The 13,071-nt window shown below is 37.6% G+C and overlaps 1 protein-coding gene across 1 annotated transcript; it reads left to right on the top strand.

Annotated features, from left to right (window-relative positions):
* The first annotated feature begins 866 nt into the window (after positions 1 to 866).
* On the top strand, positions 867 to 8,813 carry LOC140141910 (lysosomal proton-coupled steroid conjugate and bile acid symporter SLC46A3-like). The gene is made up of 3 exons (XM_072163787.1): positions 867 to 945; positions 5,717 to 5,873; positions 7,691 to 8,813. Exons 1-3 carry the CDS (start codon positions 912 to 914, stop codon positions 7,815 to 7,817), a joined length of 318 nt encoding a protein of 105 aa, XP_072019888.1. The 5' UTR covers positions 867 to 911; the 3' UTR covers positions 7,818 to 8,813.
* The last annotated feature ends 4,258 nt before the right edge of the window (positions 8,814 to 13,071 follow it).

Here is a 13,071-nt window from a genome sequence, read left to right as displayed (position 1 = left end):
TCCCCGTGTTAATTGAATGGAGATTTGACCGAAAATATTGAGCTATATTGGTAACGGACCGCTCCGTTCTGAAGGATGCCACAAAAAAACGGTACAAGCTACATTTAAATTATTCTATGAAATTCTAGAAAATATAGTTTTGTAACATGTCCTAAATTTTTAGCTAATTTAGGTGTTTGGAGAGGGTCGCACTTTTGTGTTTTAGGAAGGATATGTAAACGACAGATAACACCAAAAATATATAATACCAACTTTATTGCGATATCGCACATGTAAAACAGACACTTGTGCACAACCAGAGAAGATCCGATTTAATCAGTTGAGCTGTTTCAATGAGTGTTATCTTGGTTTAATAGCTTTTAATGGGGTTTAAGTCCTGCAAAGGTCGAGATGAATTCTACTGTAGACATGACTGCATCATGTATTATGGTTTTTATAAGAATATATTCATGATATTTGATAACTAACGTCAATAAGTAAATCAATCATGGGCGTTTCGACCCAATTTCCGTACAGTACAAATGACCATGCCTTAATTATTACTCGTGTAATAATGGCCCGTTTTCGGTCAATTCTGGTATAAACATGGGTCATTTCGAGAACAAAAATGGAGCCGCCCAAATTTCAAAATTGTTTTAAAATTGTGAACAAAATTTGCGAAATTGTGTTAAATTTGGCCTCAAATGTGGGCCTCGGGTATATAAAAGGAGCTTCAGGTGCAAGCTTGACTCGGAATCCGAATGTGCTGCATGAGTGTCATTTTCGCAGGCTCGGAAATTTGACCCAGCAGAATCAGACCAGTTTCGTTAGATCCGAATTATTTGCAATTTTACATCAATTTTCTTTATCTATAATATTTAGCTGGATTTGTGGGCGTTTTTCGTAACATCAGTCAGCCTCTGATTCCCGCCATGCTGGCCAAGATAGTCTCAGATGACGAACATGGTAAGATTTATAAGGAGTGTTAACATGGTTAATGTTGATTACGATAACGGTGTTTCATTTTCTTATCAAAACAAATTACCATACTCTTCCGCGGATGCATGTGCATTAACCCTAACTACCACAAAATACCACGATTGCATGAAAACCATGCGATGACGCAATAACCCCAAGTGATATAGACGAATCTAAATTCACGCATTCCTACACCTGACTAGCAGCCTTTATCTGGGTAGCCGTCGGCTACAATGCACTCAAAATGTGAAATGATTCGGCCTTGGCGGAAATTTTAAACTGCATTCCAGAGAGTAGTTATTCTTGAGAGGGCACTCACCTCATTTGCATGGCAAAATTACCCGTCTCCTCTGCAGCCAATTTGGTTTCGCTCCATCGAAATCAAGCTGGTCACGGAGGAGACTACTTTCCTTTGTGTTTGTTCATTTGTGTATGGAGAGCCCTTCTTGGAGTCCGTTTGGACTCAGGCTACGCTCTCAGCTAGAGTCCGACGCTGCATTGTACTAGAAACACCTTCTCTGTGAACTCGCTAGAGCAAGGAAAATAAAAACTGGTTTCATTACTATCTGTTTTGAGCTTTTTTTGCAGGTCTGCGACCATGGTGTTACCACAACTGTCTTTGCGTCATTAACATGTGCTGGAGTCTAGCACAGGTCAACCAAAGTCCCGGATTTTAATAAGACAATAATGATTGACACACACACCAGGAAGTTTCTTGGCAAAATTACCCGTCTCCTCTGCAGCCAATTTGGTTTCGCTCCATCGAAATCAAGCTGGTCACGGAGGAGACTACTTTCCTTTGTGTTTGTTCATTTGTGTATGGAGAGCCCTTCTTGGAGTCCGTTTGGACTCAGGCTACGCTCTCAGCTAGAGTCCGACGCTGCATTGTACTAGAAACACCTTCTCTGTGAACTCGCTAGAGCAAGGAAAATAAAAACTGGTTTCATTACTATCTGTTTTTGAGCTTTTTTGCAGGTCTGCGACCATGGTGTTACCACAACTGTCTTTGCGTCATTAACATGTGCTGGAGTCTAGCACAGGTCAACCAAAGTCCCGGATTTTAATAAGACAATAATGATTGACACACACACCAGGAAGTTTCTCATCCAAAAGAATGAGAAAATTTAAATTCTCACCATTTTGGCCGTTTCTCATCAAAATGTCCGTTTTCTCATCCAAAACTTCCTTTAGTGTATTAAGTTAGCTTAGGCCTATTGATCCTAAATTTGCTGGTAGGGTAAAACTCGTTTTAGGGGGGTGTTTAACTGAAAGTTGGCCACACATGCGTATAGGCCTACATTATCATACTTGAGTGCCCCTCCCGGTGAAATTTGAGACTCATTTGGTCACCGTCCTAAGCGTCCTTGCCCACACGAGTCGCCCAGGAGTAGGCCCTACCCGGCATTATTAATTATTAGTGGTTAGCCTCCCTAAATACAGTCGCGTATCGTGTTGTCAATTATCGTTACTTGTGTCCATGGATATGACCCCATGTATAAGTAGGCCCCTAGTCTTCATAGAATTCACACAGTCTATGCCATGCCATTTACGGATACAAAGAGGATAATAATGTTGAGGGCGCCCACAATATCTTACACCGTCTTACACAATGTTCCAAGGCAAAGTTCAGTTTAATATTTACTCATCGTAAAAATACAGACGTTTTATTATGTGATGATGTTGTCTGGATGGGTGGACAGTTGTCACACTGTGGAAAAACAACAACCGGGAATCCGCATTCATTTACAAATAGCATTAAATTAGTATCACATAGTGGCCTCCGTGCAGTGGAAAACCTTAATTCTTTCATCAAAAAGAAATGAAAATGACAAAAAANAACGGATCCACCTGTACGCCTATAAAATGGGCACAGAAATTTGTCTCAAATATGAATGAATTTTAAGAAACATACGGGATATGATGAACCAATGACCTGACGCCATGATAGTAGGATCTATTAGTCGTTTTATATACAATGTATATACCGTGTTGTCATAATACCAATATTTGACATAATATATAACGAGTAATATTTAGTATTGTAAATATGCAGTTCATATGCACAAACGAACACTGATCTTTATGATATTCAGGTTGTTGTACATCTCATATAACATGTCATATAGGAGGTCATATGTGTTGACCTTCTCCTATTGTATTTGTTCATCTGTGTATGGAGAGGATTAGCGCCATTAAAACTCCATCAGTATTTGGGCGTAGTTCAGTGAACTCACCAGATTGCTATTCCAAGTACTTTGATAAATACAGATAATATGTATTAATGGGTCGAGGCGATTGCATTGAAAAATTAATAAATTATTCATAACAGTTACGTAATCAATCGATAGTGCGGACACTTTTCATTTACAAACCACCAAAATTCGTAATCTTTTAGCGTTGGAAAAGAAACCACGTGAATAGAGTGTCATCCCCCTGTGCATTCCATCACCCGTTTTACACCTTAATACATAATAATCAGTAGACTTCGGTTGTGTATATAAATGCGCTTTTATAAATGCGCACGTGACCAGATGGCCAGCGCCATATTTGCATTACATCACTGTCAATCACTGAAATGGCGATCATTGAAGGAGTGGCTACAGTTGTGACCTTGTTTCGTGGCTAGTACTGGCAAGGAACATTGGCTGGAGGTTCGATGCTATAAATTTGCCAGGATAAATCCTGGATATCAAAGGATCATGATTATTGCACAGCACCCCCCATGCACAAACATAACTAATGTTTATTTATTTTTATTTATTTATTTATTTATTTATTTATTTATTTATTTATTTATTTATTTATTTATTTATTTATTTATTTATTTATTTATTTATGCGACGAAAAACGAAAACCCTGTTCTATTTTGAACAAATTGGGAAACAAATTTTTCCTGTACAAATGAATGCCGACCCCAAATTTCGGAAATTTCAGGACAATTTTTTTTTGTATTTTCTCAAATTGAAATTTATTTACAGATTTTTGTGATTTTTTGGGTTATTTAAATTTTTTTTTTAAATACCAACCGACCGACCGACCCTACTTGAAAGGTCCGTTCGCCCGTAGAACAGGGTTTCTCTCTTTCTCGCCTTACTTGTAATTTTATAAATATTATTTGTCCCCCCCTTCCCCCAAAACCACCCCTCCCCCCTTTTACACTCATAAATTAATTGTTTTTTTTGCTAACTTTCCCCTTCCGTGTAAAGTAAAACTTTATAAGCCGGTTGAATCAAACTGAACAAAATTGACGTATACAATTACAATATAATACCATGACAATAATGTGTATGACGGATCTAACTTAGTAGCTGAATAAACCTCAAACCATGCATCACATACGTGATTGTACGTCAAATTGTCATATAACGTATGAGCATGATGTATAGTATACGAGTCTTCCTCAACATCTTCCAGCCGGGATGATTAGATTATGTACAGTCATCTACGTGTTTATACTCTAAATTGTACGTCAAAGGGTGACAAAGGGTGTACAGATTACCGATTTAGCATGGGGGACACAAAAAGGTGCTTAAAAACACATTTTGAATTTGTTTTTTTGTCCATTTGCGAGCGAATGAGTAAGTTAGAGTTGAGGAGGTCGGGCGGGGACATCTAGCCTATTAGTTTGAGAGGGTCATTATGCCGAAAAGGGCTAAAGTTATAGTTTCCTCAATTTACGTTATAATTAGAGTTAAATCAGGGTCAGAGTTATGTTCATTGGCGGCACTACGGGGGGATACTTATCTTGACTCCCAAATAAATAAATCCATGACCCCTTCCTTCCGAAGAAAATGACAGCCCCTAAGTTCCCTACGTGCAAACATTATCAAATAACATCATCGGCAGCTACCCAGTTCTGACCTTAATGCCAGTAAGAATCACATTTCGTCATCAATATGGCCAATTGCCACGCCCATTTAGCACGGAAATAATGAAATATAACTTTTTAAATCAGCTATATGTAGCTTTTCCGTCATATTTTTTTTTTTCCGTAATGGAAAATCCAAATAAAGAGTTTATGTTTCAGGTCAAATTATTTTGCCCTTTGCAATCAATGCCATGCACTATTTTGCAAAGCCAATTTTCCTTGTAACCTGTCATTTTCGCCTGTGGAATTTGTGCACATCCGGGTACCTTGCATCGTTGAACACGGTATGGCGACTTGTAGATGTCACGTGCGCATTTATATATAGTACCCGAAGTCCACTGATAATCGGATTAACTACACGCGGTATCTATGCATTGATGTACTTGCGAACAAAAGGACTATGTATGAATAGATGCAGTGGGATTACCTGCGGAATTATCTCTATTATATATATTATTCTATTAACCCTCCTCGTCCTTGCATCTTCTCTAGGTGTTAGGCGGCTTTTATTTGCACAATTGGACGCTCAAAACACCAGGTTGGTGCTAGCGGCTACCCAAAGATGTCCGACCAAATCCTGACCATTATTTAGCTCGTTGGATTCGTCTATATGCTCACGGAATCTCTGCCCGGGGCAGCGTAACCCGCGTGGGTACCGGTCGGTGATCGTGTGCTTGGCATGCGAGAGGTCTATGGTTCTAATCCCGGGGTGCCAAGTGACTTTTTGTTCATCTTCTCTCCTTTTCTTCTCTAACTTCATTTATTTATTTATTTATTTATTTATTTATTTATTTATTTATTTATTTATTTATTTATTTATTTATTTATTTATTTATTTATTTATTTATTTATTTATTTATTTATTTATTTATTTATTTATTTGCTTTTTAGGTGTGGTTTTTGCGTTTGAAGCAAGTATACAGAATCTAGGAGGTCTCATATCGCCTGTACTTCTCAATTTAGTTTATAGGAAAACGGTGCAAACTCAACCAAACTTCGTTTTCATAATGTTGGGAACATTGGGTTTTATACCATTAATACTCACCACGTAAGTATAACCAATTTAGTAAGACTTTTAATAATTTTGCCATCTTTTCTGATGGCTTCTTCATTCAGAAAGACCACTGGATACCAGAACAACGGGAGATACCACATGAAACATAGAGTTCACCTACGAGGAAGGGCACGGCGGCAAGATCCCCTTCTTGGACACCCTGGTTGTGAGGAATGATGATGGCATGGCAAAGCAAAACTGCTGGTCTACAAAAAAAACCACACACAGCACCCTCTACATCAAAACATCGGTGTTGTAAAAACTCTGCTTAACAGAATTGATTCCATCGTGGCAGAAGACAAAGACAAAGGGGGGAAGAAAGTAGAATAAAAAAGGCATTTACCAGCTGTGTTTATCCGAAGTGGACGTTTAATAAGGCAAATACAACAGGTGGAAGTGGGAAGTAAAGCTGAAATGGAAAAGACCAAAGGAGTGTGGAAGAACACCCACCACACAGGGTGCAGAAACAAAGGGCGTGGCGTGGTGGTAGTTCATTATGTCAGAGAAGATTCAGAGAATATTTCGCAATCACAACATATCCGTCGCCATGAAGCCGCTAAGAAGACTGTTAGTGCACCCTAAAGACAAATGACTAATGGTGTGGTATACGAGCTCGAATTCAACGGGTGTGATAAGTCTTACATTGGCGAGACAGAACGACCATTTGGATCAAGGCTAAAAGAGCATCGAAAAAACCCCGAACAAGTCGCAAATCAGAAAAAATAGAAAACTGCCAACTTTCGAACAAGCCAAATCAGCCATAACCGACCACATCACAATATCAAACCGTAGTCATAAACAAGCTACTTGAGAAAGATCATCATTATCATCATCAGCCATTGTCGGTCCACTGCTGGACGAAAGCCTCAGCATGTCTCCGCCAGGTAGCTCTGTCTCTAGCCTTGCTGAATCAATATACTGTTCCACAGTAATGGGCTATCTCGTCTCTCCATCTCTTGCGTCTTCCCCGGTTCCTGTTGCCCACCATAGGTTTCCATAATGGTCTATCTCGTCTCTCCATCTCTTGCGTCTTCCCTGGTTCCTGTTGCCCACCATAGGTTTCCATAATGGTCTATCTCGTCTCTCCATCTCTTGCGTCTTCCCCGGTTCCTGTTGCCCACCATAGGTTTCCATAATGGTCTATCTCGTCTCTCCATCTCTTGCGTCTTCCCCGGTTCCTGTTGCCCACCATAGGTTTCCATAATGTTCTATCTCGTCTCTCCATCTCTTGCGTCTTCCCCGGTTCCTGTTGCCCACCATAGGTTTCCATAATGGTCTATCTCGTCTCTCCATCTCTTGCGTCTTGTCCGGTTCCTGTTGCCCACCATAGGTTTCCATAATGGTCTATCTCGTCTCTCCATCTCTTGCGTCTTCCCCGGTTCCTGTTGCCCACCATAGGTTTCCATAATGGTCTATCTCGTCTCCCCATCTCTTGCGTCTTCCCCGGTTCCTGTTGCCCACCATAGGTTTCCATACAGTAATTGCTGTAGTCCATCTGTTGTCTGTTCTTTTATTGCCCTGCCTAATTATATTTTCTGTGTTCAGCCGTTTCCAAAATGTCTATTGATTTATACGTATTAATAAATACTGTGGGACTGACTGATTATAGTCTCCATTTACTTTGTTCAAAAACCAAAAAAGCAAAATAAACAACAACAAAAAAAACACACACAACAATGAATATATTATTTATAATTTGGATTACGATTTCTGTGCAAATATAATTTATTCCCTCTTGAAATTTCCATCCTGGTAAGAAAGGCATCTGCATTGAGTATTGAAATAACATTTTGCTATTATTATTTTTACAGGGTTCTTCAAGTAATCAACCGATATGCTAAACGGATGGATCCAAAGGGGACAGAATCTGCTGTAAAAGTGGGCATAGAGAACAACGGAATGGTCTCTATGGTTGAAATGGGTACAATGACGGATTAGTTTGATGAACACAGATTGAGAATTGAGAATTTTCATATAGCAAAAAATAGTGCAACTGGAAAGCGGAAAAAAAACAGCAAGTTTCAAAACGCCCTTACTTCTGTTCCTCTTTTAAACGTTGGGTCCCATTCCAGGACTTCCAAAGCCCCCAGCATGGATATGGAGGTCATTCTCAGAGCTGTTAAAATCACCTTCCTTTTCATATCCTCTCGTTTTTCAAAAGCTACGCATTGCGATTTTGTTCGAGATAGGCCGAGCGACCATTTACATGATATGAGATACCACAGAGCCTGCCGTAGAGTTTCTATTCTACGATTTGCGCATGATCAGTACCACATATGGTGTTGCCATTATAGAAAATCCGATTTGTTGTCAGGTAAAACGCAGGTTTTGTTTCAAATACACTAACTCGAAAAGCAATACACTAATTATAGGGCCTTGCTGTTTGCTGTGGACATATTTTACTGCATTTTATAAGTAAAGATTTTGAAATCAAAAGTCAAAATTGTGATATATTCAACTGTTTGAGAAATTAATTATATAAAGGAACCCGTGTAAGATCCAGGTGCTGTATCTATAATACAATGTTCATTATCGACTTTCTTTATCTGCGTCAATAATAGAATCTCGATTTCAATCGAATTGAATATATGTCTCCATTTTGATTTTGTACTACACCACTGAGCGATCAAGCGATCGATTTCTAGCCAATCAGATAGGCCTCCTTTTCTTGCGTTCGGTGAAATACCAATCGCCCGTCGCTCACCAACGGAGTATTAAGTTTATATTTATAACACTGGGTGTCGACACTGTGCACCACTACATGAGTAATATCGTCAATACTACCTGAACCCCAGTGCGCCTGGAGCACTGTGTGTTGACGAGTGTGTTGACGATTACTCAATTAATCTATCCGTTTCATTGACCGCGAAAATTTACTACCCGCTCCGACCTCTCGACTGATCGATTTGGTTAGGACGGCCGCTTCCAAATAATTTGCCCCAATTTAAACAATATTCCAAACTTTTATCCATGACTGTATTTCATTCTACTGCAATAAAGAAACAAATAAAACGATGTTCAATATATAAACCAACTCACGGACTCTTGCAACCCTGACAATAATCAAGGTCTTTGGAAAAGAAGGAATTTGGTACAAAAATAATCATGCAAATTGGTTATAGGTTTGTTGAGAAATTGTAATTTGAAGTTCAAACCGCGAAGTCGGTATAGCCCTGCAACAACTAAGCTTCCTCATGGTTATCACAAAATGTGCAAATTTTGATTAATGACTGATTATTTGTAACAGTCTATGTTTTTATGAACGTTCAGTAGTTAATGTATTCTTCTTTAATTAATAGAAATAATTAATGGAAAGCGATAATTTTGCATATTTATGGCTGATTATTAGTCAAATTATTAATTGATAAAGGTATTGTTTTCCTTCAAATAAGAAAATTAATTCATGGAAAGCAAAGCGATAAATATGTGTTATTTTTAAATCAGTCATTTGCCTCTACTTTGATTAATTATTTGCCTGTAGTTAATAAATAATTATGTTGCTGTATATCTCGGTTTGACATATATTTTGCTGAGTTAATTCAATGATGTATTTTGCTAGGTTCAAAAATAATTCAATGTACATATTTCCCTGTTTTAATACCTAGCTTCGAGTTTTGCGCTGTCGAAGTAGCTGTTTTTAAAAAAAGTGGTAGCTTCAACGACGAATTGAGGTAGTGTATTAATAATAATAATAATAATAATAATCATAATAATAATAATAATAATAATAATAATAATAATAATAATAATAATAAGAATAATAATAATAATAATAATAATAATAATAATAATAATTACATTAATAATAATAATAATAAAAATAATAATAAATAATAATAATAAATAATAATAATAATAATAATAAGGTAGATACTCTATTTCACCGTTTTAATCGCAAGGAATTTCGCCGATGATGGTGCCAACAGCGTTGAACATATGACTGTTTTGTTTTATGTATTCTCCTATTGACGTTATTACAGTATTAAGACGTAATATATAGAGCCGGGATATTGCAACAGGAGACAGCAAGTGATCATAGTTACTTGCCTGACAACTTTATCCAATAACGGCAATTACGTCAATCGTCATCCATTATTATTGAAATAAGGATTAAAATCAGTGTTGCGTGAAGTTTTGCCAAAATAATACGGATATCATTTACATTTGTCGGGAAAAACACACAGTACAGGCAGGAACACGGTGCTGTGCAGTTAGGACGCTGGACAACCGATTGTTATTGTTCTGCAAGGCTCACTCAGTCATTTAATAAGGCAATACAAACGATCGAATTTGGTATTCAAATGAACACAATTTTGAGTTACACATTTTCAGTGTAAAAATTTTTTTCTCGGCCAAATGAAAAGCAATAATTTTCATTTTTTCAGTAAATGTCAGGAAAAACTGTAATGCTTGATACTGTATTTTTTTCAAATCTTAGTGTTAAACTTAGTCGTGAAATTCAGTCATTTAGTGTAAGATTTTCGATTTTGATAGGCTTCAACTCTGCCCGCGAGCCTTTTTTGGATCAACCTTTTAGCTTTTCAAAGTAATATAGTTCGCTAAAGAAGGATTTTTCCCAACTTTCTAACGCACATCACCGTGAGCGATATATCATAGTTTTGTCAGAATTTCCGTTTTGATTCCATAATTTTTGACTACCAGCTGAAAAATTTTCAAATCCACGCGTGAAATACTAGCATTATGGATCGATATCTCTGGGTGCCCGGCCTGGATACAGTGTTGCCAGAACTTCAATATAGCAAAGAAATTACCGAGTGTTTCAATTGTCATGAAGGTGACTGGGTATAGTGCCTTTTGTTTGTGATTGCTGGCCACCGAAAGTCATAATGAAGCAGCCAAAACAATACAAGGTTAAACATGGAAGTTTATAACAACCTATTATAATGACCTAAAGGAAAAATCATTTATGGCAACAATGAGCCTTGCATTGTAAGTCATGGTCCAAATGTGTTGAGTACCCACCCCACCCCAATAGGCCTACATAATAGTACATACCGGTACCTTATAATATTTATATAGCACGGCTATAGCTATACATTTAGAAAGTAGGTCCTATAGCGCTAAATTACAGGGTGAGTCAAAAAAGTGCAATAGAGCAAAGAATCGATATTTATGTAAGAACCAAGTTGAACTTTCCCATTATTGAAAGTTTCTACAAATGCCACACTTAATAGTCACCTTCTGTGAAAAAAATGAAGTGACAGGCTTCTACCGTTAAATTTTTATGAGTCCTTTTGCTGCGATACCCGATTTCATCATTTGTCCACGAGGTACCATGTATTTTGAATGGGGGCACACAATGCACGCTAAAAGCACCAGCTCTGACACTCACTTTAACTTAAATAGGGTTGATTGTTGCATTATTTTTTATTTTTCTGTTCAAACAAACTTTCCAACGTTTCTTTAGGTCCTTCATACCTCACTCGACTCTAACTCCAGTTTTTTTAAATCCCAATATGTCCAACTTACTGGATATTTTGTAAATCACTCCGCATTTAATTTCGACATTTGAAAAACCCGCCTACAAATTAATATGGTTTTGATAGAGAACAAACATCTTTGAAAAAAGGGAAAATGAAATTAACAACAAATAATGTTTCTTTTCCTTAATCAAGACCAAGGGCAATAACACTTTGGGTGCTCCGTTTTATTTCAATGCCAATGAGGTTAAGAAAATGGCAGTTGTTCCAAATCTACCTTACACAGGGTGGGCTGACATTCAAATTTTATATGTCTCTTGGACAAGCATTAAAATTGGGTATCGCTATAAAATGTGTCATAAAAACAAAATGGTAAATGCTAATTCCTTGATCTTTTCACACAAGATCACTAATGGATATGTTATTTGTAAAATATTTTAAAACCTAAAAGGTTCAACTCGGTTCTTAAATAAAAATGGATTCTTTTCTCTATTGCAGTTTTTTTTACTCACCCTGTATGACAAATAGGCCTACCCAAACCCGAACGCAAGTCTGAAGGGTGTAATGAAAATGCCAACCCGCGATGGGGGGTCATTCAAAATTCACCTGGAGATAGGAGGGACATAAAATTAAAATCCCTCTAATAACACGCGAATTTTGCTAGGTTTGGATTTTCCCATGGACCTCATCCTAGGTAAATAAACAAACAAACAAATAAACAAACAGACAAAATGGTTTTCATAATCATGGAATCCATAGCCCCTATAAATTGAAATTGCAGGCTATCACGGGAGCAAATTTCCAAAATTCACCTCATTTACCAGAATTGGGGATTTGGGCTACCAAATCGCTGGTCAGGCAATCCTGGTTTTCAATGGAAAAGGGACCTGGTTGACAACAATTGAAATATCGATTATTTCTGCTGGTTGCTCTCGAAATAGAGTACTGAGTTTGACATTTTCGGAGCATGAAGGGAAAAAGGGTAAAATAAAAACGGAAATTCGGACAAAACTATAATATATAGACCCACACGATGTGCTTTACAGAGGTGGGAAATATCTTTCTTTAGCAAACTATATTAGTTTGAGACGCTAAAAAATGAATTCTGTAAAAAGCTCACGGGCGAACTAAAGGCCTATAAAAATCAAAAATATCACACTAAAAGACACAATTTGATGCTTAATTTTAACACCAGGATTTAAAAAAAATGTTCATCCAAGCACTATGTTTTTATTTGACATTACTGAAGAAAAAAAAATTTGCTTTATATTTGACCGAGAAAATAAATTTCATAGCAAAAAGGTGTATCTCGGAATTGTGCTGATTTTAACATGTATCGATCGACTTTTAGCGCGACTAAGCAGAACAAAAGAACGGTTGTCCTGCGTTTAGACTGTGTGGCACACCGTCATCATCCCTATATCTTCGTGTTAAAAATTGCCGTGATAGTACGATGAATCCTCACGTTTTTCAACAACTACGCATGGTGATTTTATTCGAGATTGGCCGTGCAACTCAGGCTAAGCATACAATTTGAGATTTTGAGCGCCTGCCACACTGTTTCTATTCTATGTTTTACGATTTTCGCAAGATCAATATATAGCTGGCCGTAACCGCCACAACGTGGAGCTGCTACGCGTAGCTTACTTTTCGCTTCGCGGAGCTAAATTGACCAATCATGTTAGATCTTTTCATTACGCGGAGCCAGTGGATGCATCCTCGTTCCAGAGAGAGAAAACTCTTGCCAAAAT

This window comes from Amphiura filiformis, chromosome 20 (genome assembly GCF_039555335.1).
Source record: "Amphiura filiformis chromosome 20, Afil_fr2py, whole genome shotgun sequence".
Classification (NCBI taxonomy): Eukaryota; Metazoa; Echinodermata; class Ophiuroidea; order Amphilepidida; family Amphiuridae; genus Amphiura; species Amphiura filiformis.
Note: the sequence above shows the minus strand (reverse complement) of the source record. Positions and strands in the feature narration are given on the sequence as shown.